Source organism: Cervus elaphus, chromosome 18 (genome assembly GCF_910594005.1).
Source record: "Cervus elaphus chromosome 18, mCerEla1.1, whole genome shotgun sequence".
Taxonomy (NCBI): Eukaryota; Metazoa; Chordata; class Mammalia; order Artiodactyla; family Cervidae; genus Cervus; species Cervus elaphus.
This window is the reverse complement of record NC_057832.1, coordinates 24,076,722-24,104,700: the sequence shown is the minus strand read 5'-3', so window position 1 is coordinate 24,104,700 and position 27,979 is coordinate 24,076,722. Positions and strand designations below refer to the sequence as shown.

At 37.4% G+C, this 27,979-nt stretch overlaps 1 protein-coding gene across 1 annotated transcript; it reads left to right on the top strand.

The window, feature by feature from the left end:
- SEM1 (SEM1 26S proteasome subunit) lies at nt 1–22,940 on the top strand. Its single transcript, XM_043871676.1, has 3 exons — nt 1–202; nt 18,219–18,312; nt 22,743–22,940. Exons 1-3 carry the CDS (start codon nt 127–129, stop codon nt 22,783–22,785), a joined length of 213 nt encoding a protein of 70 aa, XP_043727611.1. The 5' UTR covers nt 1–126; the 3' UTR covers nt 22,786–22,940.
- Nucleotides 22,941–27,979: the final 5,039 nt, after the last annotated feature.

The window sequence follows — 27,979 nt, the reverse complement described above, 5'->3', positions numbered from 1 at the left end:
CCCCTATCTCTATGGTAGAGTCAGCATAGAGGCGGCAACGGCAACGGCGGATCCTGCTGCGGTGAGCAAGAACGAGGGTTCGAACTCTCTTACTCGCCTGAGAGCTTTTGGGCTCGTGGGGTCACGATGTCAGAGAAAAAGCAGCCGGTAGACTTGGGTCTCCTGGAGGAGGACGACGAGTTCGAGGAGTTCCCTGCGGAAGGTAGGCCGCGGCCCCTGGACCTTGTGGACCGTGACTCAGGCCTCCGAGTGGAGGCGGTGCGAGAGAAGGGCCCGGCCGGGGGGCGCCGGTGGGAAGTGAGGGCCGTGCTGTTGGGACTCGAGGCCCTGCTCGCTCGACCCTTCACGGCTGGCTTCGGGTCGGAGTGTCACGGTGGGATTCACCTCAGCAGTGAGGCTAAATGCTCTGTTTCCTCACTGGGAGGAGCCACGGTGGTTCCCCAGCCCGAATCCGGGGTGGTGTGTCCTATTACGCTTCAGCTCGGTTACCCGCCGCCTCGTTCGTATCTACACAATCTCTTTTCCCTTTATTTATTGTTGTCGTTATTTTATTATTTGTTTTAGCAATCTTCCTTTGCCTTGAACCGTTCCAGAGTTAAATTGTTCCTAGTTAGACCAGTGCTGCTTACTTTCAGGATTTCACACATGAAGAATGGGAGGATCAGGTGTTGATGCTTAATACCCGTTATTGCCTTTCCCTTGTTCCTCATTCGTTTTTGATCACGTAAAGTTTTAGGATTTATAAAACCCTAAGACGTCTGCATTTTTGTTAGCTTCTAGGTTGCCAAGAGAAACTTGAGTTATCTCATTGTAGGTAATAGCAAATAGGTAACAGTGACTGAGTGGTTGCTTGTCTTGAGTCATTTGCTTGTATTAACTTAATTCATCTTCACAAGTCTAGTAAGTAGGAACTGGTATTAACATTTTTCAGATAAACAAACAGAAGCTTAGAAAAGTTAAGAAACTTGCCCAGTGTTGCATAACTGGCTCGAAAAAATGGACAGCTGGTTCAGTTGACACAAGCACTCTTTAACTCTCTAGCTGTAGAGCTTCTGTTTGTTAGATCGTTGTTGCCAGTTAGATTTCCAAAATTAATTGGTTTTTACGGACTAATTGTTATGCATAGGATAAATATTTGTCTCCTAATGAAAGGAGTGACCTTTCTGAAAGTGGTAGAGAATTGGGGTTGATGGTGAACAAATCTGTTACATTAAACAGTTATTGCATCACCACAGTCTTCCTAAGTTGTACTCCTACTGTGCATAAAACCACATAGCTGTAACACTTGTTATTTTTATTTATAGTGTATTCTGTTTAGTGGAAGAAGACAAAATATTTGATATAGTTAGCATTTATTCATTGTTTATCAGATACAAGATACAATATTAGGCACTTTATCTACATTTTATACTCTAATTTTCATAACTCTAAGGAAACTGAGGCTCAGAGATTGTAAAAGCGTGTCATTAAGTAGTTGTCAGGATCTGAATCTGGGTCCCCAACCGAAGCAAAGTTCAGCCTAAATCCCTAACGTTTAGCAAAGTGCCTGGGACATGGTAGGTGGTCAGTAAATGCTTGTTGAATGAATGAACCTGTGTTTAAGATAAGTACTTGAGAATTGACTGATTAAAAAGTATGGTGGCTCAGATGGTAAAGCGTCTCCCTACAATGCGGAAGACCTGGGTTTGATCCCTGGGTCGGGAAGATCCCCTGGAGAAGGAAATGGCAACCCACTCCAGTACTCTTGCCTGGGAAATTCCATGGACAGAGGAGCCTGGTAGGCTACAGTCTCTGGGGTTGCAAAGAGTCAGACAGGACTGAGCAACTTCTCTTTCACTTCTTCAAAGATAATTGTGTACCTGATGATACATTTGATGTTTCAGCAGCTTTCATCAGTTTTTGCAGAATATGTTATTCTTGTTCTAAGTTTGTTTGTCAGCATCAATTTATCCAAAATATTGGTAGTTACATATGTTAAAAAAAATCTTATTAAAGTTAAAAGGGAAAGCAAAGAATATTTTTCCTTCTGAACAGACCGGTTTTCTTTCTCAACTGGTTTGTTAGCATAAGTAACTCACCATTTATTGGACACCTTACAGAAAATTTATCATCTTCAGGTTTGAATATGTGGAACTTTACTCATTCAGGAAACTTGCTGTTTAGAATGAGAAATAACATTTGCATGTTCATATTTTTATGTTCTCCAGCTTATAATTCAAACAGGTAAAGTCAGAGAAGTGCTGTTCAAAGCAGTACTTTGAAACTGGCCCATTTTGAATCTTTCAGTATTTCAGTTTTCAGATCAGCTGCTAGTGCCCTGAATTATTTTTCAAGCCTTTTCCCTTCTTTGGAGATTCTTTTCCTTGTGATTGTCTTTATGGTAAATATGCCATTGATAAACTTGCTAGCAGATAATGCTTAAAATTGCCTATAATCATCTGGTTGGTTTATAGGAGGTCTTACTTTCAATGGCCTGTTGGGTTCTATGCTCCAGAAAGTGGGTGATGTCCATTATCTAGGGTAGCTTTCAGTTAAGAGCCCATTTCATGAAAGCCATTGCTGAAATTGTGTATCTTTGGTTTGACTAAAAGATTGTAGGTCTTTTGAGGGTATTGTTGCTTCATCTCATTCTGGATAAGAATGTGTTTGGTAGGGTGTCAATTCAGTCATAAGGAAAGGGAATTTCTGTTTTAGAAAGTAAACTAAAATAATGTGTTTTCATGGAGACTTCATTGTTTCTTCTGAATAGGTCGTCTTCAGAGCGAGGTGTAACATGTAGGGTGATTTTCTGAAGGTGCAAGGGAACAAATGCTCCTTTTTATAATTTAGAATGAAAATAAAAATTATCAAATGAGATCTAATTAAAAGCTTCTGCAGCAAAGGAAACCATAAACTAAACAAAAAGATTACAGATGAGGAGAAAATATCTACAAATGAAGGGACATACAAGGGGTTACTCTCCAGACTATTTTAAACTTTAAAACTGTGGATCTGTATTACATTGTTAGTCTTCATGATTCTAATTGGTGGATATGTAATCTGGTCATACAGAGAAGGCAATGGCAACCCACTCCAGTGTTCTTGCCTGGAGAATTCCAGGGACGGGGGATCCTGGTGGGCTGCCGTCTATGGGGTCGCACAGAGTCGGACACGACTGAAGTGACTTAGCAGCAGCAATCTGGTCATAAACAGGAACTATTAAAAATCACGTTTAGGATCTTCATGAATTCTGCAGCTTCTTGACTATAAACTGCTTGAGTATAGGCTTTATTGGAAGACTTTCCACATTTTGAGAATGATCATAATAGTTTTGGAGGCTTGGAATGGTTAGAATTTTAGAACTGGAAAGCAACTTGAAGTCAAGAGAAGCTCTAGCACTTGTCAAGATCTTATAGCTAGGTAAGTAGTAGCAGGGTGGCGCCTAAAATTGAACTACTCTGTAATATATTTGAAATTTTAAAGAATTTTGTAAATCAGACATACTTTGAAAAGCTATTAAAATATTTTCATTAATCTCATTTCTTTTACAGTGAGAAGTGGGTGTGAATAAAAATGGGAAGAACAAGTGAGCTTTTAAGTTCTTTTATTCGCTTCTTCCTGTGCCGGAATTGAGAGGTTTTTTCCCCCTTTTTTGAGGGGAAAGAATATTTAAAATGAACCTGATTTTGCCTTTAGAAGCAATGATGTTTACAAGAAATTACTGTTACACTTAGTAGTCTGTACCTTTTCTATAAACCAGTGGAACTGCTGTGCTAGCTGAAGCAGACTGTGTGCTAAGTCGATTCAGTCGTGTCCGACTCTGTGTGACCGTATGGACTGTAGCCCGCCAGGCTTCTCTGTCCGTGGAATTTACCAGGCAAGAATACTGGAGTGAGTTACCATCTCCTCCTTCAGGGGATCTTCCCAACCCAGGGATTGAGCATGAGTCTGATGGTTCCCTAATGCTAGTATTAAGCACCTGCTATGCATAGTCCTGCAGAAGGAGGAGTTGTCCTATGAAAAATGTCACTGAGAAATATTTATGTGAACATTGGATACCAACTGAGCTAAATCCTCAACAAGAAGGTTCCTTAAAATCTTAAATGTTGAAAGTAGATACAGCTAATACCATGCCAGATACTATACTAGTCAGTTTACCTAGAACCAGAGGGGCTTCGGTATAGTGGACACGTAAATTAAATCACGTTTAAATTAGTTGCATGGTAGTAGCAAGAAACATAGAATTTATGTTAACTAAAATCTTTTAAGAAAAAAGAGAAATAACAGTGAGGGACTTCCCTGGTGGTCTAGTGGCTAAGACAGCTCCCAGTGCAGGGAGTGCGGGTTCCATCGCTGGTCAGGAAACTAGATCCTGCATGCCACAACCAAAAGTTCCCGTGCTGCAACTAAAGATTACACATGCCACAACTAAGATCCGGCGCAGCCAAATTAATAATAATAATAATAAAAAGAGTGGGTCATACCTCAGTCTTATATATATTTAAAAAAATGATAAATATAATACATGCTAAAGTACATATGTGATTTCTGTTCATGGTAATCATGTGCAAGAAGAAAGTTTTTGAGCCCCAGGATGGAATCTGGGATCAGACTTATGTTCAGAATACACCATTCATTAAGTTTTAACTTGTCAATGCATAGTAGTTACTTAAATTCTTTAAAATATTTTTGCAGCAGAATATATAGGATGATTATATAAGTAGCTGTTTATTTATTTAAAAGTTAAACCTATAAAAAGGTATAAATTTAAATGTGAAAGCACTGTTTCTCCTGCTTTCCCCCAAAACAATTCCCATGCTTCATATAACCAGTTAAACACTTCTTTTAGTATCCTTCCAGAACTTATATATGCGATATATGTGTGTTTGTATGTTTCCTCACGAAGGACAGTATTGTATATACTGTTTTTCTACTTGCTTTTACGTTATATATCTTAGACATGTGTCACATTAATATAAACATCCATCTCATGCTTTTTAATAGTTGTGTTCTACTAGTCCATTGTATGCACATTAAATAATCTATAAATATCTATTGATATCTGGTGGTTTTAGGTTTTTGTTTGCTTGTTTTTATGCTTTGTTTTTTGCTGTTACAGAATATATTGAGGTGAATATTCTTATATCTTTGCTTTTGTTCTTATTTGTAAGATAAATTCTTAGAAGTTGTCAAGTCAAAATTCATTTTTAATTTTTAAATATAATTTTTATTTTAAAAATTATAAACGCACAGAATAATTGAAAGTATAATACAAACATCTCCCCCTGCCCCAGCTACTTGAGAGTAAGTTGCCAACCTGATGTTCATCACCTCTACGTATTTTAATGTGTATGTCCTACAAAGACATAACCTCAGTACAATATACAAAATTGGAAGTTAACACACAGATGTATAACTATCGTCAAGTCCACAGGTACCTTTCAGGTTTCTTCAGTTGTTATAACAATATTTTAATTAAGATCATGGATTACATTCAGTTGTCTCTTCTGCATTCCTCTTGTCTTCTTCAGTCTACAGCAGGTGTCTCTGTTTGACTTTCATGATTTTGATACTTTTGAAGATTATAGGCAAGTTATAGTATGCTTCTCAACTTAGATTGGGCTCATATTTCTATATGATTAGATTTAGGTTCTACATCTTTTATGTGCTTGTATAAAACCATGGGTTCAGATAGATATCTGTAGTTTACAGTTCAACACCATAGGGCTCATTCTAGTTTATTCCCTTTCCACATTTGTAACTCTCTTCCCCAATAGTGAGCAGCCTGGCTCCTGTTATCATAAATGTCTATTGAGTGATTGTCCTTCCTAACCAATGTTTGTTGCCCTCTCCACCCCACAGATCCCCTTGTTATCTCCCTTGGGCTTGAACATTTTTATGCTAGGCCACTGTCCCCTCTCCTTCTTCTAGTCTTAGATGGTTTCGTCACTCTGTCTTGGCTATGACACAGCAACCACACAACACTGCCCCTCCACAGGATTGCCCTCCTGGCTCTGCTTGAGCTCTGACACCTTTTCAGAACCAGGTACCTTTTGAATTTTGACATAGTCTCAAGTTGCCTTTTACAAGTGTTAGTTGCTCAGTCATTTCTGACTCTTTGCAAACCCCCGTGGACTGTAGCCCTCCAGATTCCTCTGTCCATGGGATTCTCCAGGCAAGAAGACTGGAGTGGGTTTGCCATTTCCTTCTCCAACTATAGTTCACCTTTTCCCTCAGAAGGTTACCTACACTCCATATTAAACATTTTAGCCTTTACAAACCCGAGGGATGAAAATGGAATTGTATCATTTTGATTTGGATTTATTTCTTCGAGTGACATTGACCATCGCATTTTTTCTTGAATTGTTACCTTCTTAATCCTCAGTTCCTTCATGTAATTTGTGGATAATAATTGGAGTCATGTAAAGCTTATATGATTGTATCAGTCTGTTTTGAGCTGCCATAACAAAATACCGTAGATTGAGTGACTTAAACAATAATAATTTATTTTTTTGCAATTTGGATTGTGGGAAGTCTGAGATTAAGTGTTAACCTATTCAATACCTGGCAAGGGTTCTCCTCTTGGCTTGCAGATTGTTGCCTTCCCACCATATCCTTACAAGGTAAAGAGAAAGAGAGCTATCTGGATTCTCTTCTTCTAACAACACTAATTTCATTATGAGGATTCTACTCTCATGATTTCATACTACCTTCATTACCTTCTAAAGTGCCCATCTCCAAATACCATCACAGTGAGAGTGATTAGGGCTTCAACATATAAATTTCAGGGTTGGAGGACACAAGCATTCAGTCCAGAAGAGTGATATATTTTATGTACAGTATAGAGTTTGGCAAGAAGTTGGTATTCAATGAACATTAGTCCCCCCTTTTTTCCCTCCCTCCTAATCTTCTTAAGGATTTGGATTTTTGCATGTTTGGTATTTATTTAATTTGAACCATTTTTGACAAATATTTTGTAATTTTCAGTTCAGTTCAGTAGCTCAGTCGTGTCCGACTCTTTGTGACCCCATGAATCGCAGCACGCCAGGCCTGCCTGTCCATCACCAACTCCCGGAATTTACTCAAACTCATGTCCATCGAGTCGGTGATGCCATCGAACCATCTCATCCTCTGTCACTTCCTTCTCCTGCCTTCAATCTTTCCCAGCATCAGGGTCTTTTCCAATGAGTCAACTCTTCACATGATTTTGTAATTTTAGATGTATCCAAAATTAAGCTTGTTGAGCTTGTGGATTATTTGATTATTGTTTAGTATTAAAAACTTATAAATTAAAAAGCATTGTCAGAAGTTTTTCCAAAAATATTTTTTAAAATAGTTGGTTATTTACATAAAATATGAAGAGATGTACTGGCACACATTGTTTTAAGAATGTGTACAAGTGTATAGGAGATATAAAGAAACACAGTGGACTGAAAAACCCCCAGTCAAGATACTAGTGCTTGCCAGAACTTTGTGAGAGGTGTGACTCAGGATATTAAACAGTAAAACTACTTGGAAAAACTATTTGCTTATATTTAACTTAGTGGAATGAAGAAGCTTTAAGCAGTTGTGATTTAAATGGTGTTCAGCATTATGTAGTAATGTTTTTAAGCATAATCCATTGAAAGATGTGCTGAACAGTGAAAATGAGGGGAAAATAGAAGTTTCAGAAACTATACTTACACTCTTCTGAAGTATTAAAAATTCACCAAATACTTTTTTTCCCCCAATTTTCTGTTCGATTTTTGATGTAATGCTTGGTAGAAATGGTATTATCTTCATTCTGGATCCAGTTTCTCTTTTTTAGCTCCATCACCCCTTAAGTTTCCTTGCAGTGGTTAGCACGTAATAAATTATTAATTGGATATATATTTGTAGAGTGCTCCCTATAAATCTGGCACTGAAAGGTGCAGAATGAGAATGATTCTAACTGCCATTTATCAGTACAAAGTGCTTTAGATAGTTTTATGTAATCCTCAGCAGCCTAATGACAGTTTTATAATTGGGGTTCAGCAAAATAACTTAACCAAGGACAAAGTTAACTAGAAGCTGCATTGAGTCAAATTTGACTCTTTAGGTAGATATTTGTCTTTGAATTTAGTGATATAAATGTCAGTGGAGATACGGATCAGTAAGTTTTCATGCCAGGCTTGCGCTTTTTAGTATTTTGCAGGTGCTTATCCTGTGGGGAGGGCTCCAAGCCTTTCTCTCCCCACCCCCAGTTAAACCAGAACACCTTTGCTTTTGACTGTGTTTATCTCTTGGGTTTCTGGGTAAGATTTTGCTTGGTTTCCTTCCAGTGGAAGGGGAGTTACTGGTGGTGTGGGGATTAAGCCATTGATAGTGAAGTGCAGCAGCAGTTTAAAAGAAGGGGAAATTATTTCCAGTTGTGTACCATGTGAGGCAGCAGCATTTGAACAGAGCTTTCAAAATGTAGAAATGTAGGAAAGGGATTTCCAGAAAAAAAGAGGAGTAAATAGTTGGAGGTAGAAAATCAGTGTGTATGTGTGTTTTATTTGACTATGAAGTTGTTGCGCATGCAGGTAGTTTGGGGCCTAATCGTGGAAAGCTTTAAGCCACATGACCAGTTTGGACCTGATCCTTAGGTAGATGAGAAGGGGGGAGGATTGTTTGATATGTGTAAGTTTCCTTAGGCAATAGGAAGTTTAGGAAAAATTAACCCAGCAGAATTAATTTGAAAGGATAGAAAGAAAGAGTCAGGGAAGCTAATTAGCAAATTGTTCAAATAGCTTAGTTAGGACTGCTGCTGCTGCTAAGTCGCTTCAATCCTGTCCGACTCTGTGTGACCCCATAGACAGCAGCCCACCAGACTCCGCCGTCCCTGGGATTCTCCAGGCAAGAACACTGGAGTGGGTTGCCATTTCCTTCTCCAGTGCATGAAAGTGAAAAATGAAAGTGGAGTCGCTCAGTCATGTCTGACTCTGTGCGACCCCATGGACTGCAGCCCACCAGGCTCCTTTGTCCATGGGACTTTTCCAGGCGAGAGCACTGGAGTGGGGTGCCATTGCCTAGGACTAAGGGCCTGTAATAGGTTGTTACTAGGAAAGAATGATGCAGAAAGAGCAAGGAAGCTTTGGCAACTAGTTTGGCAACTAGTGTGGGAATAGGAAAAAATCAGGGATTGTGATTTTGCACTTCCATGACTAGTGGAAGACCAATGGTGGAAAAGATAAGAATAGTTAATGATTTTGGGGAATTTTATAGAATTAAAGAGAACTAAAGAGCTAATCAACAAAGAGGACCAAAGTCAGCATGTTTGTAGTGCGATTTGATACACACACACACACACACACGCACACACAACATATATTGTTGTTGTTCAGTCGCTAAGTTATATCTGACGCTTTGTGACCTCATGAATTGCAGCACGCCAGGCTTCCCTGTCCTTCACTGTCTCCCAGTGTTTGCTCAAACTCACGTCCATTGAGTTGGTGATGCCATCCAACCATCTCATCCCCTGTTGCCCGCTTCTCTTCCTGCCCTCAATCTTGCCCAGCATCGGGGTCTTTTCCAGTGAATTGGCTCTTCGCATCAGGTGGCCAAAGTATTGGAGCTTCAGCATCAGTCCTTCCAATGAATATTCAGGGTTGATTTCTTTTAGGATTGACTGATTTGAACTCCTTGCTATCCGAGGGACCCTCAAGAGTCTTCTGCAGCTCCATAGTTCAAAAGCATCAGTTCTTCGGTATTTAGCCTTATTTATGGTCTAACTCACACATCCATACATGACTACTTGGAAAAACCATAGCTCTGACTATACATACTGTTGTTGGCAAAGTGATGTCTGCTTTTCAATATACTGTCTAGGTTTGTTGCAGTCACAGTCCACAATCATTTTGAAGCCCAAGAAAATAGTCTGTCACTGTTTTCATTTTTTCCCCATGTATTTGCCATGAAGTGATAAGACTAGATGCCATGACCTTAGTTTTTTGAATGTTGAGTTTTAAGCCAGATATGTTTAATTTTAATGAAAGGAATTATTTTTGAACTTCCTTTTTTAAAAAATGTCAGAAAAATTACAGATGATTGTATAAGTCATCTTGGGCCTCTGTTTCATACTCTGAACCACAAACAACTGAACGTTCACCGGTAGTCTGGTAGCAACATCGTTTAAGACTTGCTTTTGGTTGTTTGCTCTGAAGTTCTTCACTGACATTTTTTATCCTTGTTGGAGAAAATTTAGGTATAGTACAATGGTGCTATGCTCTCTGTGATTTCCTAGCCACTGGGTATGTAGATGTTTTTTGTATCATGATAACCTACAGAAATGAAATTTTATAAAAAAAGTTTGATATGTTTTATACAACTTAAGCAGGAACATGTGTAAATTTATCTCAGAATGACTAGATATAGTGTGGCTTTATTATCATATTTATGACTAATGATGCTATTTGCAACTGTTGCTGTTTCACCTATGGTGGTGAATGTACAACTTAAAACTTTTTTTACCTTTCCTTTGTTTCTTTTATAAAATTTTTCTTCTTGTAATGTTCTGTATATACATGCACATTTTTTATTTGAAGGAACTTTGTTGGAGATTAGTTTGTTTATATTCAAAGTAGTTTTACTGTTAAGGAATGAATGAAGCTTGATGCTCCTGAAAATCGCTGTAAAATAGAACATTAGCAACTCTGTTTGTTATAAATAGAATTTCCTCTACTTTTCTCCAAAGTGGTATACTTCATACTTTCAAGAAATTTCAGAATGTGTGTTGGAGAGTGGGGAGAGTAAATACTTTTAAAAACATTGAGAGAAAAACTTTTTCATACTTAAATGTCAAGGTGATACTTAGATGAAGTATTGGGATCTTTGATAACTCTGATTTTTGAAATTTAAAGCTAGTCAAAGATATAATTCTCACTGGCAACTGTGAACAAAGCCAAATTTGAAGCAAAGTCTCAATTTAGGATTGCTAGAAACTTATGTATTAGGCATCTGTTATTGGTTATTTCCAATTCTGACTTCTTAAAATATGGTAATTTTTTACCAGTACACATCTGGAGGTCTGCACACTGAAGTAAACACAGCTGTGGTTATTTAAATGATTAATCACAATCTTGGCAGTGCATTTAGTGCTGAAGATACAGTGTGTACTTTGTAGTCATCTACATATTGAAGGAGGGCATTAGACATAAATCAGGTATCCTTGTTTGATTTTTATTATTTTGCCCTTTTTTAAAAAAAGTGTTTCTGAGTTTAATGCTTTAAAAGTAATTATGATTGCATGGTTATCAATGCAGTGTTACAATGGAAAAGTAAACACAGTTCAGAGATGTTTTGCAGGAGAAGTCTGCCAAATTCAGAGATTAATCAATCACATTTTATGTTGCATATGCATTTAGTTGCATTTACATATATTGTAATTTATATATATTGTAACATGTATAGTATGGAGGACTTGTAAGAGTTGGAAATAAATTTGGGGATATTATACCCTATTTAAACTTTTTATGTAATATAGTTCATTCAGTACATTCCTAGATAATAAAGAAAATCTTTGTTTACAGTTTTCGTTTAAAATAGGTTATAGATTCTGGTTTGTCTTTGTATGCTCCCTAGTGTCATAATTATGAAGTACTATATAATAATACCTAAGAAACATAGAGCCATTGTCATGAATCTTTTTTTGTGTATGTGTTCTACCTAAAATCTTGCAATGGTGTTTTTTCTCCATTCATGAGCCATCTTCTTTTTCTTGGGACTTTATTTCTGCTTTCTTTCTTTTCCTTTTCTTGCCATTAAAGCTACATGAAAGGGTTGTTAACAGAGAGAGATGTGTGATCCTTATGCTAAATGATCATCAGAATTCAACTTGATAAAGTGAAAATTGTGCTAGCCTTAAAATTTTTTAAAAGACACTGTTCAGGGACTTCCCTGGAGGTCCAGTGTTTAAGACTCCACGCTTCCACTGCAGAGAGTGTTGGTTTGATCCCTGGTCAGGAAACTGAGATTCCTGCATGCTGCAGTGAGCCTCTCCCCCCAAAAAGATAGTGTTCAAACTAGTATTTCCCATATTATTAATATGTGAAAGAGTTAAGATTTGGACTTCCTACAAAATAAGTTATTGAATCTTTTATGTTGTTCTAGATTATATGAAGCAATAAGGTACAAATTAACAGGTTTTTTTTTAGTCTCTTAAGGTTAAAAGAATTAAAGCCAACTTGAAGATATTTTAATGACACAAGTAATAACAGTATTAAAATCAGTGTTTTATTTTTTATTTATTTTTGGCCACACCTCACAGCTTGTGGAATCCTAGTTCCCCAACCAGGGATTGAACGCAGACCTTTGGCAGTGAAAGCATGGAGTCCTAATCACTGGACTTTCAGGGAATTCCCTGAAACCAACATTTTAAATCAGGTCATAATTAGATTAAAAGTTCTTATGGGCCCTCTATTTTAATTGTTCTCGAAAGGGTAGGCTTACAAGATTAAGAGAGAAATGTGAAGTAAATGTTATTTTATATTTCTGGCCTGAATCTTTTGATATATAATCATTTCCTTAAAATTTTAGGAAGCTGGTTGGTTAGAAGTGGTTCAGGCTGATGTGAGGTTTGGTGTCTTAGAATCTTAAAGTTCAGTTGTGACTTGAGCTATATCATCTCTTTTACTCAAGATCATGTATCATATTCTAATTAATGTATTTATGTATCAAATTAATCAAATCATAATATACTCAAAATTATTTTTTGGAACATTAAACTCTATTAGATATCTTTATAAAGATTCTTTAAAATATTAGTAAAATAGATGCTTCTTTTGACAATTCCTATTTCTAGGCTTAACTCAAATATGTTTAAAGTCTGGAATTTGAGGTCATGAAATACTGTTAGAAAAAAGTTAATATTTTTTTGTAAAATAGTCTTCTCTCTTTTTTTTTTTTTTTTTTTTTTGGGTTAGTGGTAATGGTGGTGATTTCCAAAGAGGGGTATGCTACATAGTGATCTCTAAGGCTTTCTCTTGTTTCCAAAATTCTGAAATTTTAAATAATCTTCAGTCATTTTATAAAAACTTGAGGTATAAAGCCAAACTTTGCTAAATTGATTTAATGAAGTGATTTTGTATGAATTTTTTAATACTGGAAGGTGTTAGTGTAATTAAATCAGGAAACAAAAACATCCTAAGCCGTCCATTAGTATTATTAGATAGCTCAGAGATATAGGTTATAGGAAGACTGGAGGGGATGAGGACAAATAACATTTTATAGTCATTATTCACTTGCAATGTAAGGGATTTTGGTGTTTTTTAGTTGCCGAGTCATGTACAACTCTTCATGACTGCATGGACTGCAGCATGCCAGGCTTCCCTGTCCATCACCAACTCCTGGAGTTTACCCAAACCCATGTCCATCAAGTCGGTGCTGCCATCCAACCATCTCATCCTCTGTTGTCCCCTTCTCTTCCTGCCTTCAGTCTTTCCCAGCATCAGGGTCTTTTCCAGTGAGTCAGTTCTTCACATCAGGTGGTGAAATTATTGGAGCTTCAGCATCAGTCCTTCCAATGAACATTCAGGGTTGATTTCTTTAGAATTGACTGGTTTGAACTCCTTGCAGTCCAGGGGACTCTTTAAGAGTCTTCTCTAGCACCACAGTTCAAAAGCATCAATACTTTGGCGGTGTCCCTTATTTATGGTCCAGCTCTCACATCCGTACATGACTACTGGAAAGACCATAGCCTTGACTAGATGGACCTTTGTTGGCAAAGTGATGTCTTTGCTTTTTAACACTTGTCTAGGTTTGTCATAAAAGAGATAATGGATTGCATTTTTCCATTATAAGTTCACCATCCAAGAATTTGAACTTCTGTGATTTGAAGTGCCTTGTTGAATTTTAATTAAAAGATAAAATCATGAGGTTGATTTTTAGTGATTTAGTATTAGAGAAATATATCTACTCTTTGAGCTCCTTTTTAATTTAAAATTTGATCTCAGGCTGCAACCCATACCATCTTAATGTTTCTGTTGTATACTTAATGCTGCAATTTCTGTTCCCTTTTTTTTTGCCTTAAAACAGCTCCCTTCTTTCTGAGATTTCTTTGCTCTTAGAAGAACAAAAAGAAAATTTGTATATAAGAATTTAGAGAGTAAACAGTTTATTGTTGATTGCAATGACAATATGAGAATAACAGTATTCTTTTATCCCTATACCTAACGATTAACTCTTGACTTAACAAAGTCAGTTTGCTTGTTTATGAATGTTCAGAAATGTTATTTTTTAATCTTTAACCTTGGAAATAGATATCCTTTTTTTTTTTTTTGGCCAAACTGTGGCTCCCAGGACTTTGTTCTCTGACAGAGGATGGAATCTGTGCCCTCTACAGTGGAAGCACAGAGTCGTAACCACTGAACCTCCTGGGAAGTCCCTCGATAACACTATTTTTTTTCAAATTTGATTGCATTAGCTTTCTGATTGCTCTTCCTTAGACTGAAGGAAATCCTGAGTGTGATTCTTTCTCTAACTTCTTAATCTGTACTCACTATAAACTATAGGTGGATTCATAAATAGAATAAAAACTTTCAATTTGAAAGGTACTTCTGTAAGGAAGGAGAACATGTAAGGGTATCTCTAGCCCAGTCAACTTAGTTTTGAAATTTAGTTAATATTAGTATTGTTAAGTATTACTGTTGTTAAAGACCTCAGAAGAGTAAATAGGATTTGAATTTAGATCATTAAAAATATTTCCTCTTTGAGAATAATAATATTACTGGAATATACAAAAATATTTATGCAGATAAAAATCAGTATTTTCCATTATTGAATGCTTACTAATGAATGCCTTATTCACTACCCTATACAGAGGATTGAAACACAAGTGAGCACACACATTGCCATTGCCAATACATTTGCCTAAGTTTCCTAGGAACCTGAAATAAATTGCCTGAGAGAAACCTCCATCTTTTCAGGCATTGATATCTTAAAGAAATTTCCCACATGATGTCTCTTCAGGGAGCACTCAAAGAGATGATCATGTATTCTTACAGTAAATACAGTTGAGAATTTTACATGACTCATTCACAATACATGATATTGTTGATCTCTTCTGTCTTGAAATTTATACTCTTGATCCCACTGAAAGCACCCACTGCCCTGAGATTGACCAGTCAGAGGAAGAGAACCTGAGAAACGTAGCTCCGTTTACCCGACATTTTTTTGAGGGCCTACTCTGAGCTTTCATGCTGGCTCAGATGGTGAAGAATCTGTCTGCAACAAAAGGAAACTTGGGTTCAATCCCTGGGTCAGGAACGTCCCCTGGAGAAGGGTTGGCAACCCACTCTAGTATTCTCGCCTGCGAAATCCCATGAGCAGAGGAGCCTGGCCGGCTACAGTCCATGGGGTCACAAAGAGTCCAACATGACTGAGCAGCTAACACACTATGTGCCCAGTACTCAACTCTAGATATTAGAGTTCCAAATTTAATAAAATACACTTCCTACCTGAATGTTTTGAATAGTTGCTTATGGAAATAGTGGTGGTCATTTTGGGCATCAGTAAAAGATAAGTATAGAGTAAGGAGGACAGAAAAAGACCACTAATAATTCATGATAGTAGTTACTTACTAGAACCATAGCTAGGAACATTTTGATCTTAAAAAAAAATCAATAAGAAAAGGAATGAGTTAGGCTTTTCATGTAAAGCACATACAGATTTTAAGCTATTCAGCAATGGTTCATATTGGTATTATATTTATCATATTATGTACCTAACAAAACACTTTAAATGCCATATGTCAACATCATGAAAATACTTTCATGATGAACAGAAGAAAATATTTCCATTTACCTGAACCAGAAACTTGGGAGGCATCTTAGCTATCCTTTCTCCTTCAACTCTCATAATTATTCATTAAGTCCTTTTCATTTCAGCTCAAAAATCTACTTAGTCTCCCCCTCCCTATTATTGCTGCCATTATGTTAAATTAAAAGAGATTATTCCCTTCATGAACTATCGAAAAGTGTTACTTGGTTGTGTCCGACTCTTTGTGGCCTCATGGACTGTAGCCTACCTGTGCATATGCACAACAGGTATTGTGTAGCTTAAGAGTATAGAGATAAATAAAAGTTTTTACTCTTAAGGAGCTCAGATACTCTGAATGGATATAGACATATAAACTGAGAATTATGATTGTACAGTGTGTAGGTGTTGTGACAGACATATACGTGAAAGAGGAGACCTTATCTCTGAAGGAAGAGAAAAGAGGGGATTAGGAAGGCTTCCAGAGGTGATATCCAGACTGATTTTTTAAAAGCTGTTTTTCTCAGATTTTGAAACTTTTAACCCTGTAGAAGTTTTTGAGGGCACAAAAAGGGGTTGTATAATGGGTGAAGGGATCAAAAGATACACATTTGCAGTTATAAAAATAAGTCATGGGAATGTCATATATAGCATGGTGACTATAGTTAGTGATACTCTGTGGCATGTTTGAAAGTTGCTGGGAGAGTAGATCTTAAAAGTCTTCATCACAAGAAAAAAAATGGTATGTATGCTGGTGATGGATTTTAATTCGATTCGTTGTGGTGATTATTTGTCAGTGTATACAAATATCAAATAATGTATACTAACACCTACTGTTATGTGTCAATTACAGTGTTATATGTCAGTTATACCTCAAAAAAAGGTCAGCACATCCACATTTCACCAGTTAACATTTTGTCATATTTACTTTGTTTCTATCAAAGTATGATATACATACTTGTATATACAAAGTATGAGAAGCATTTGCAAGTAAACACAACAAAATGACACTTGGTTCTTATATATTTCAGCATGCATGTCTTTTTTTTTTTCTTCTTTTTTTTCCCCTTTACTTATTTATTTATTTTTTCAGTGGGTTTTGTCATACATTGATATGAATCAGCCATAGATTTACACGTATTCCCCATCCCGATCCCCCCTCCCACCTCCCTCTCCACCCGATTCCTCTGGGTCTTCCCAGTGCACCAGGCCCGAGCACTTGTCTCATGCATCCCACCTGGGCTGGTGATCTGTTTCACCATAGATAACATACATGCTGTTCTTTTGAAATATCCCACCCTCACCTTCTCCCACAGAGTTCAAAAGTCTGTTCTGTACTTCTGTGTCTCTTTCTGTTTTGCATATAGGGTTGTCATTACCATCTTTCTAAATTCCATATATATGTGTTAGTATGCTGTAATGTTCTTTATCTTTCTGGCTTACTTCACTCTGTATAAGGGGCTCCAGTTTCATCCATCTCATTAGAACTGGTTCAAATGAATTCTTTTTAACGGCTGAGTAATATTCCATGGTGTATATGTACCACAGCTTCCTTATCCATTCCTCTGCTGATGGGCATCTAGGTTGCTTCCATGTCCTGGCTATTATAAACAGTGCTGCGATGAACATTGGGGTGCATGTGTCTCTTTCAGATCTGGTTTCCTCAGTGTGTATGCCCAGAAGTGGGATTTCAGCATGCATGTCTTAAAGAATAAGGACATTGTCTAAGATGATTTTACAACCATGTTTAAGAAAGTATTAAATTCTGCTTTTTATTATTTGTGTATGAGTTATCTTTTTAAAAAATAATTTTATTTATTTTTTGCTTTGCTAGTTCTTCAATATTGCATGCCCTTTTCTCTAGCTGTGGTGAGCAGGCTCGTCATAGCAGTGGCTTTTCTTTTGTGGAACATGCAAGGGTGTGCAGGCTTCAGTAGATGCAGCTCTTGGGCTCCAGAACACAGGCGCAGTAGTTGTGGCACGCGGGTTTAGCTGCTCTGTGGTATATGGGCTCTTCCCAGACCAGGGATTAAACTCATGTCTCCTTCATTGGCGCTGGCTGACCACTGAGCCACCAGAGAAGCCCTGAGTTATCTTTTTTTTTTTTGGCAGTTTTGAATTCCAGGCTGATATCTTCCTGCTGCTCAACTTACTTTAGTGTTATTGGTGCTGTGTTTTGAAAGGCTGTGTAATGAACCTTATAAAAATAAGCTCAAGGAAAAATCAACGGTAAAATATCCTCCTGAAGTTATAATAAATTTTCATGGCAAATAGAATTTTTTGTATTAACTACTGTTTTAGATTATCTGCAAATTCAAAAATTGAGAAGACAAGATAGCATCAATTGAAATTTAAAGAGGAAGATTACTGTTTCTCATAAAGACGGTTTTAGATGTTTTGAATTGAGAGATTCTTAAGTAGCTTCTGAAGCTTTTGTCTTTATGGAAATAAAATATGAGAAATACTTAGCATCTGTTTGTGTTTTTTAGACTGGGCTGGTTTAGATGAAGATGAAGATGCACATGTATGGGAGGATAATTGGGATGATGATAACGTAGAGGATGACTTCTCCAATCAGTTAAGGTAAGTTTTAAGTCAAAATTTATATACCTTAGTATTGTGAGTATGGAATTTATAACTTATATATGACAATTGACCTTTGAAATATTTTTGAATTATGAAAAGTAAGATACATTGCCTTCATCTCTTGTGTTTCTAAACATGAATTCTTTGGGTAATTGCATGGAACTTTTGTTCTTTCTAGTCTCTTTATAAAGGTAGTTAAATAGGAACATATTTATCATTTTATCCTTGTGGGTTTAATTCTGTCACTGTTAATTTTCTACCAATATTGAACAACTGAGCAGAAATTAGAATGGTGAAGTACTCAGACCCAATGTATTATTGATGCTCAAACTGGGATTGAGATTGAGGTGTGGTGGATGTACTTTTTCCTATTCTTGTGCAGCTTAGTGTAGCTCAGTCGTGTCCGACTCTTTGTGACCCCATGGACTGTAGCACACCAGGTCTCCCTGTCCATCACCAACTCCCGGAGTTTACTCAGACTCGTGTCCATTGAGTCAGTGATGCCATCCAACCATCTCATCTTCTGTCGGCCCCTTCTCCTCCCACCCTCAATCTTGCCCAGCATCAGGTTCTTTTCAAATGAATCAGTTCTTCACATCAGGTGGCCAAAGTATTGGAGTTTCAGCTTCAACATCAGTCCTTGCAGTGAACACCCAGGACTGATTTCCTTTAGAATGGACTGGTTGGATCTCCTTTCAGTTCAAGGGACTCTCAAGAGTCTTCTCCAACACCACAGTTCAAAAGCATCAGTTCTTCGGCACTCGGCTTTCTTTATAGTCCAACTCTCACATCCATACATGAGCACTGGAAAAACCGTGGCCTTGACTAGACAGACCTTTGTTGGCAAAGTAATGTCTCTGCTTTTCAATATGCTGTCTAGGTTGGTCATAACTTTCCTTCCAAGGAGCAAGCATCTTTTAACTTCATGGCTGCAATCACTATCTGCAGTGATTATGGAGCCCCCAAAAATAAAGTCAGCCACTGTTTCCACTGTTTCCCCATCTATTTCCCATGAAGTGATGGGACCAGATGCCATGATCTTAGTTTTCTGAATGTTGAGCTTTTAAGCCAACTTTTTCACTCTCCTCTTTCACTTTCATCAAGAGGCTCTTTAGATCTTCACTTTCTGCCATAAGCATGGTGTCATCTGCATATCTGAGGTTATTGATATTTCTCCTGGCAGTCTTCATTCCAGCTTGTGCTTCATCCAGCCCAGTGTTTCTCATGATGTACTCTGCATATAAGTTAAATAAGCAGAGCGACAATATACAGCCTTGATGTACTCCTTTTCCTATTTGGAACCAGTCTGTTGTTCCATGTCCAGTTCTAACTGTTGCTTCTTGACCTGCGTACAGGTTTCTCAAGAGGAAGGTCAGATGGTCTGGAATTCCCATCTCTTGTGAAATTTTCCACAGTTTATTGTGATCCACACAGTCAAAGGCTTTAGCATAGTCAATAAAGCAGAAATAGATGTTTTTCTGGAACTCTCTTGCTTTTTCGATGATCCAGAGGATGTTGGCAATTTGATCTCTGGTTCCTCTGCCTTTCCTAAAATCAGCTTGAACATCTGGAAGTTTATGGTTCATGTATTGCTGAAGCCTGGCTTGGAGAATTTTAAGCATTACTTTGCTGGTGTGTGAGATGAGTACAATTGTGCAGTAGTTTGAGCATTCTTTGGCATTGCCTTTCTTTGGGATTGGAATGAAAAGTGACGTTTTCCAGCCCTGTGGCCACTGCTGAGTTTTCCAAATTTGCTGACATATTGAGTGCAGCACTTTTACAGCATCATCTTTTAGGATTTGACATAGCTCAACTGGAGTTCTATCACCTCCATTAGCTTTGTTCGTAGTGATGCTTCCTAAGGCCCACTTGACTTCACATTCCATAATGTCTGGTTCTATGTGAGTGATCACACCATTGTGATCATCTGGGTCATGAAGATCTTTTTTGTACAGTTCTTCTGTGTATTCTTGCCACCTCTTCTTAATATCTTCTGTTTCTGTTAGGTCCATACTATTTCTGTCCTTTATTGAGCCCATCTTTCCATGAAATGTTCCCTTGGTATCTCTAATTTTCTTGAAGAGATCTCTAGTCCTTCCTGTTCCATTGTTTTCCTCTATTTCTTGCATTGATCACTGAGGAAGGCTTTCTTATCTCTCCTTGCTTTTCTTTGGAACTATGCATTCAAATGGGTATATCTTCCCTTTTCTCCTTTGCTTTTCACTTCTCTTCTTTTCACAGCTATTTGTAAGGCCTCCTCAGACAGCCATTTTGCTTTTCTGTATTTCTTTTTCCATGGAGATGGTCTTGATCCCTGTCTCCTGTACAGTGTCATGAACCTCTGCCCATAGTTCATCAGGCACTCTGTCTATCAGATCTAGTCCCTTGAATCTATTTCTCATTTCCATTGTATAATCATAACGGGTTTGATTTAGGTAATACCTTAATGGTTTAGTGGTTTTCCCCACTTTCTTCAATTTAAGTCTGAATTTGGCAATAAGGAGTTCATGATCTGAGCCACAGTCCGCTCCTGGTCTTGTTTTTGCTGACTGTATAGAGCTTCTTCATCTTTGGCTACAAAGAATATAATCAGTCTGATTACACAGGCCATCTGGTGATGTCCTTGTGTAGAGAGTTTATAATTGGGCTCCACCTCCTGTCATGAAGGAAAAGAGACACACAAAGCTGAATGAATTTAGTGACTTACTACCCAAATCTTAGATTGAATCTTGGGTGTTTTTTTCCTTGTTGTAGTTGTAAAATAAGGGAGAATAAATAATCTACATTGATTTTGTTAAAAGGCAGTGGAAGCTATTGTTTAAGAAATTACATCTATTTTAAATAGGAAGCATGCGGAGGACAGTTTTTATAATCTTCAATTTCCTGGGATGGGGGAGAATGCAAACATTTTAGTTAAATTTAACAAAGGAAGGGATAGAATCAGAAACTTGTGCTGATCTCTTGACTCCTAATCCAGTGTTTTACCACCAGCCCATATCATCCTCTACACCTGAGCAGAAGACAAAGATGATTCATATGAATAAGCTCTGGCTTTAATATTATTCATGGACTTTAGGTCAGTATTTATATTATAAATAAAAATTTTAAGGAAGTGAAAGAGTTTGGGGGAAATGAATAATATATATCATTCCTACCATGTATTTTTTTTTCTACCATGTAATTTTTGCATTGCATTTACATTAGATAGTGTGATACTGTCTAAGCTAAATTATGCTTAAGAACAAATGTCTTTTTATCTTAGATATAATGATATAGGTGGTGCACATTAATCATACTTAACATTTGTACAGGGTTTTATAAATTGGCCCCCACATAATTTTATTGTGAACTTTTATAAAATCTAATTTGTGGCAGATCAGTTCCTGGTGATACTTGGAATGGTAGTTTAAATAACTGAAATTGATTACAGGACTAAAAACATTTTTGTGCAAATGTTTATACAGTGCAGATCAGCAGGACTGAAATATCAGGTTGAAAAAATTACTTAAACTTGTAAAAAGTATCTTTTGAAAGTGTTTGTACCAATACACGTTTTTGGAATTTTTATCCATATTTAAAGTTAGGAAAAGGAAAGGAGACGGTGGGACGAATGGAGTGAATAGCATGGAAACATGCCATATGTAAAAAGATGGCCAGTGGACATTCACTGTCTGATTTGGGCAGCTCAGACCAGCGCTCTGTGACATCCTGGGGGGGCGGGAGACGGGAGGGAGGTTCAAGGGGAAGGGGACATATATACACCTATGGCCAGTTTATACTGATGTATGGCAGACAGGAACTCAATATTGTAAAGCAATTATCCTTCAGTTAATAATAAATAAGTTTAAAAAAAGTGAAGTCTTACTTAATACTTTATATTACTGTATTTATTTTGCCTACATATAGTTAATACAGAATAATTCTCACACACCCTTAAATTTGATTAATAACTTTTTGTTAGGGTGATACAGATGTCAGTATGAAAAGTAATCTCATTTTTCTTTATGTATAAATAACAGTATGATTATAAAAATCCCTGAAAGTTTGGTAGCAGTTTCTAGTGTTCTTAGCCATATGGTTAATGATACTTAAAATTTATGCTTAAATATTTATTATGAACAGAATAATTGTACAGTATTTGGAGAATATCACTAATTCCCTCACATTTCTTCCCTAAATAGATTTATCAGAAAAATAAGGAATATAAAACATAGGTTTACTAATGGGAAAGCAAAGTTTTATTGTCATTATGTTGATACACATCCAGTTTCCTTCTTAGGGACTAAAGTAAAACTGTTTGGTAGTATTTTAAATTGATGTTCAGGCTGTTAGCTCATTTATTTATTATTGTGTTATTTCTAAAAATCATCTTGTTTCTTTATCATAAAGAATGCCTAGTGATGTTGTTCTTTTGTCTTTCTTTATAGAGCTGAACTAGAGAAACATGGTTATAAGATGGAGACCTCATAGCATCCAGAAGAAGTGTTGAAGCAGCCTAAACCTGAACTGTTCACTAAATTCTAGAACAGAGAGCCCAGGATGGGATACTTAAAAATGTTTATTTCATTACCTGTTTTGATTTATTTTTGTTTTTGTAACACAAAAAAATAAATGTTTTGATCTAATTTTGGTTTGGTTCGGAAGTCTTCATTTTTTGACTCTAATCATTAATTTCCTCATTGTGCTTTTTCCAGAGCTTTATTATAGACAGCAAAGTTTTCTCGTAATGATTTTCTTTTTTAATGAATTCTTTTTTTTTAATGTTAACTGAGGCTCTAAGAGGTTAAGTGATTTTGAGGCTAGAATTCATCTGATTACCAATTCAGTACTTCTCTTAAACCGCATAGATTTAATGTTGGTCTTATTTATAAATTACTTCTTTTAAGTTACATTTAACCTTAATTTCATCTATATTTTGAAAGCTTAGGCATTTACTGACATTTCTAAGGTGACCCCTTCATAACCTCTGTTTTTAAAATATTAGTTATTTTAAATTGCTGTAATTAGTTTCTGAGCCATTAATAATAATAATAGTTGATAATATTATTAGTACTTAACATCCAGAGTGGTTTGACCACAGTTCTAAGAATGATGTCTCTGTCAAAACTGAGAAAGTGGACTCAAGATATTTTGTTAACATATACACATTCTTTTTTTTTCCATATACACATTTTTATATACCACGTAACAGATTCAGTTAGCACAATTAAATTTCTGCACAGTGGTTACTATTGCCACATCTGCTTTTGTGAATGGGGAGGTTTAATTTGGTAAAGAATTCTTATAACATTCAGAATGGAGCTAATATATATAGCTTTTATTAGGAATATTTTCAAATTTTAATGTGTTACTTGTTTACAAGTAGAATCATTGGTACTCTGAGTATCTGAAATTTATCATGAGATAGTATTGACATGAAAAAGAGGGTTGGGCACTTCAAATATCATTTGAGGTGTGCCTTGAAATTATTTTGGGCATAGATAATTTTATTCTTCTAAGACAGGCATGCCTCTGCTTTGTCTACTAGATGAACAGATGGAATAAAAAATAAGAAAGAACTTTGGAAATTATTTTTTTTAATGATTTTTTTAATCATATAATGAAGCACAGGCAGCCATACGATTGTAGCTTGTGAAGAAATACGATGTACATTTTCTCGGTATTATGATCAGTGATTATAAGGGCATCATTAGACTCCATGTCACCCTGACAGTGTCAGGTTAGTACACAGAGGGATGGCCATCCCCTATGCCTTGAATTTAAGTTGATGAGGTACAGTTTTGAAATTTAATAGGAATTGGGCAGAGATTTTAATGGGTTACCTCTAGTTTCTCAATGTTTTGTTCTTAATAAGTTTTCAAAGTTCAGTTTAGGTGGCTTTCTCTGAGTACCTGATAATTGGTATTTGGCATCCGGATGATGAAGCACATCAGTGGCAGAAGGTTAGACCAGCCAGACAAGCTGAAGAAAATTCTCTCTATGGATTTTATGGTTAGTTGATGTTCTTTGACTTTGGATCTTCACAATGAGTCTGTGAAGCAAGCAAGAAGGGCCTGTTTATTGTAAACATTTTATCAAATGAAAACTGGATCTCAGAAAAGATAGGAGATGAAAGGGTCCAAGGTTGCTTTTGAATTGCCAGATATAGACTCGAACCCAGGTTTTTAACATTATAGTTTTTCATTCTAATTGAATCATTTTAAATTAAAATTGTAGGTGTAATAGTGGTCAGGTTTTTTGTTTGTTTTTTAAGAGTTTTCCTCTTTTATTTTTTCTATATTTTATTTATTTTTTGGCCACACTGCAGATCCCTGCTCCCTGTAGTGGAAGTGTTGGAATCTTAACCACTCGGCCATCAGGGAAATCCCTGATGGTCAGCAATTTTCATCAGGCCTTGGGTTAAAATTGTTGCCATTGGATGCCATACTACTCCCACTGAATATTTAACTTAGAGGACTATGATAATGAGCCCTCTCTTTTGAAAAATAGAGTGTGTTAATAATGCTTTTTTTGTGTTTCAAGATCTGCCTCATATTTTTTAAAGGTACTTGTATCTTTTCTCTCCCATGCTTAACCTTAAGTTAAATGATGGAACATTATTCACCCTTTGGCAGTGAGCTGACAATTTGCACTACTTATAGTCCACCCTAGTGGCTCAGCGGTAAAGATCTCTTGCCGACGCAGGAGACTTGGGTTTGATCCCTGGGTGAGGAGGAAATGGCAATATGCTCCAGTATTCTTGCTGGGAGGGAAAATCCCATGGACAGAGGAGCCTGGCAGGCAAAGAGTCAGACCGGACTGGATATGCATGCAGTCCACCTACATATATGACATTAAGGAGTTGGACTAAAGTTCTAGAGTTCTCTAGCTACCTTAGTGGCCTCTGTCGTACTCCACTTTTAAATCTTGGTATGGGTCCAGACCCTGCCCTAGGTCCACTTCTTGCTTCATCTGTACATTAATCTCACCCCATCTCAGGTGCTTAAAACAACAACAAAAATAGCTCTATGATTTGATTCTCTATTCTCGGTCTTTCCCTGAAGCCCCAAACTCATATATTCAGCTGACAGCTGCATCACCTCTCCAGTGTCTAATGGGTATCTTAAAGATGGTTAAAGAGAAGCCTTGATAATCTTTCTCAAACGAGACCTTTCCTCTAGTCTTCTGCATCTCAGTGGGTGGCCGCTTTATCCCCATGCTGAAGCCAGCACTGTTAGAACTTCTCTTGAATCCTTTTTTCTCCCAGTATTCAGTCCATTGAAAAACTCTCGTCAACTCTGTCTCCAAAGAATATCCTGTATAGTTATCATTGCTTGCCTACTAGCAGTGTCCATTTCCCTCTTCCTCTTTTCTAACAGATACACATTTCCCCCTCTCAGATATCCATCCTTCATTCACATAGACCATGTGACTCAAGGCAAGCCAACCCTAAACCCAGTTCATCTTCTGTATAAATGAATGAATGAGGGGATGGACTGATTTTCCAAGTGTAAGCTAGTGAAACAATGGGCCAGAGTCAAAATTGCAAAGGGGAACTCTGTTTCTTGAAATAGCACATAAAGGGAGGCTCCTCTGCATATGAATAAGGGAGCATCTAATCTCAATTGTAAGTGGCAGTCATCTAGCAACCATACCAGTTTGAGGGTTAACATGATTAGAAAGCCTGGAGAAACAGTTCTTTGATGTCATTGAACCTGCTCCAGTGCTAGGCTTCCTGTAGAAGAAGCCTACAAATTTCCTGGACATTGAAGACATCTTAGGGTGGAGATTTGGTTTCTAACCTATGTCCAGAATCATTTACTTCCACTTACTATTGTCTTAGTCTAATCTACCGCCGTTGATCACCAGGACTTACTGCAGTGATCACCTGATTGGTCTCTGCTTCTGCTTTCTCTGTCCGGCAGTCTTAATGGGAAAAACATAGGGGTCTTGTTAAAATTTAGATCATTCTACCCCTTAAATGCCATCAGGGGCTTCTTAAAGCAGCATAAAATCTCAACTGCTTATAAAGCCAACATAATTTGGCTTCTCCTATCTCAACTTAACATCACTTGATTTTTAGTAATGTCATGTTTTGGTCACTTAATGAAGAATTAAAAAAAACTCACCTAAACAGACAATGATTATACTACACATAGTTGGCTTAAACATGGGAGGGGACTTTATGCGAGTTGTTGCCTGGAATGCTTGCCTTCTTCATCCGTAAAAGTCAGGCTTTCCTAGCCACTAAGCTAAAGTCAGTTCAGTCACTCAATAGTGTTCATTCTTTGCGACCCTGTAGACTACAGCATGCCAGGCTTCCCTGTCCATCACCAACTCCCAGAGCTTGCTCAAACTCATGTCCATCAAGTCAGTGATGCCATCCAACCATCTCATCCTCTATCATCCCCTTCTCTTCCTGCCTTCAATCTTTCCAGCATCAGGGTCTTTTTCAACGAGTCAGTTCCTCGCATTAGGTGGCCAAAGTATTGGAGCTTCAGCATCAGTCCTTCCAATGAATATTCAGGACTGATCTCCTGAAGGATGGATTGGTTTGATCTCCTTGCAGTCCAAGGTACTCTCAAGAGTCTTCTCCAACACCACAGTTCAAAAGCATCAGTTCTTCAGCGCTCAGCTTTCTTTATGGTCCAACTCTCACATCTATACATGACTACTGGAAAAACCATAGCTTTGACTATGCGAACCTTTGTTGGTAAAGTAATGTCTCTGCTTTTTAATATGCTGTCTAGGTTGTCATAGCTTTTCTTCCAAAGAACAAACGTCTTAATTTCATGACTGCAGTCACCATCTGCAGTGATGTTGGAGCCCAAGAAAAAGTCTGTCAGTGTTTCCATTGTTTCCCTGTCTGTTTGCCATGAATGATGGGACCTGATGCCATAATTTAATTTTTTTGAAAGTTGAGTTTTAAGCCAAATTTTTCACTCTCCTCTTTCACTTTCATCAAGAGGCTCTTTAGTTCTTCACTTTCTGTCATAAGGGTGCTGTTATCTGCGTATCTGAGGTTATTGATATTTCTTTGCATATCCCGGCAATCTTGATTCCAGCTGTGTTTCATCCAGCCTGGCGTTTCACATGATGTACTCTGCATATAAGTTAAATAAGCAAGGTGACAATATACAGCCTTGATGTACTTCTTTCCCAATTAGGAACCAGTCCGTTGGTCCATGTCTGGTTCTAATTGTTGCTTCTTGACCTGCATACAAATTTCTCAGGAGGCAGGTCAGGTGGTCTGATATTCCCATCTCTTTTAAGAATTTTCCATAGTTTGTTGTGACCCACACAGTCAAAGGCTTTAGCATAGTCAGTAAAGCAGTAGACATTTTTCTGAATTCTCTTGCTTTTTTGTGATCCAACAAATGTTGGCAATTTGACCTCTGGTTCCTCTGCCTTTTCTAGTTCAGTTCAGTTCAGTCGCTCAGTCATGTCCAACTTTGCAACCCCTGAACCGCAGCATGCCAGGCCTCCCTGTCCATCACCAACTCCCAGAGTCCACCCAAACTCATGTCCATTGAGTTGGTGATGCCATCCAACCATCTCATCCTCTGTCATCCACTTCTTCTCCTGCCCTCAATCTTTCCTAGCATCAGGGTCTTTTCAAATGAGTCAGCTCTTCACATCAGGTGGCCAAGTATTGGAGTTTCAGCTTCAACATCAGTCCTTGCAA

Bases quoted from the DNA above. Each gene is read 5' to 3' on its own strand.
- SEM1 (XM_043871676.1), top strand. From the start codon at position 127: ATGTCAGAGAAAAAGCAGCCGGTAGACTTGGGTCTCCTGGAGGAGGAC. The intron at 203-18,218 runs GTAGGCCGCGGC...TGTGTTTTTTAG, and splicing joins CGAGGAGTTCCCTGCGGAAG to ACTGGGCTGGTTTAGATGAA. The intron at 18,313-22,742 runs GTAAGTTTTAAG...CTTTCTTTATAG, and splicing joins GACTTCTCCAATCAGTTAAG to AGCTGAACTAGAGAAACATG.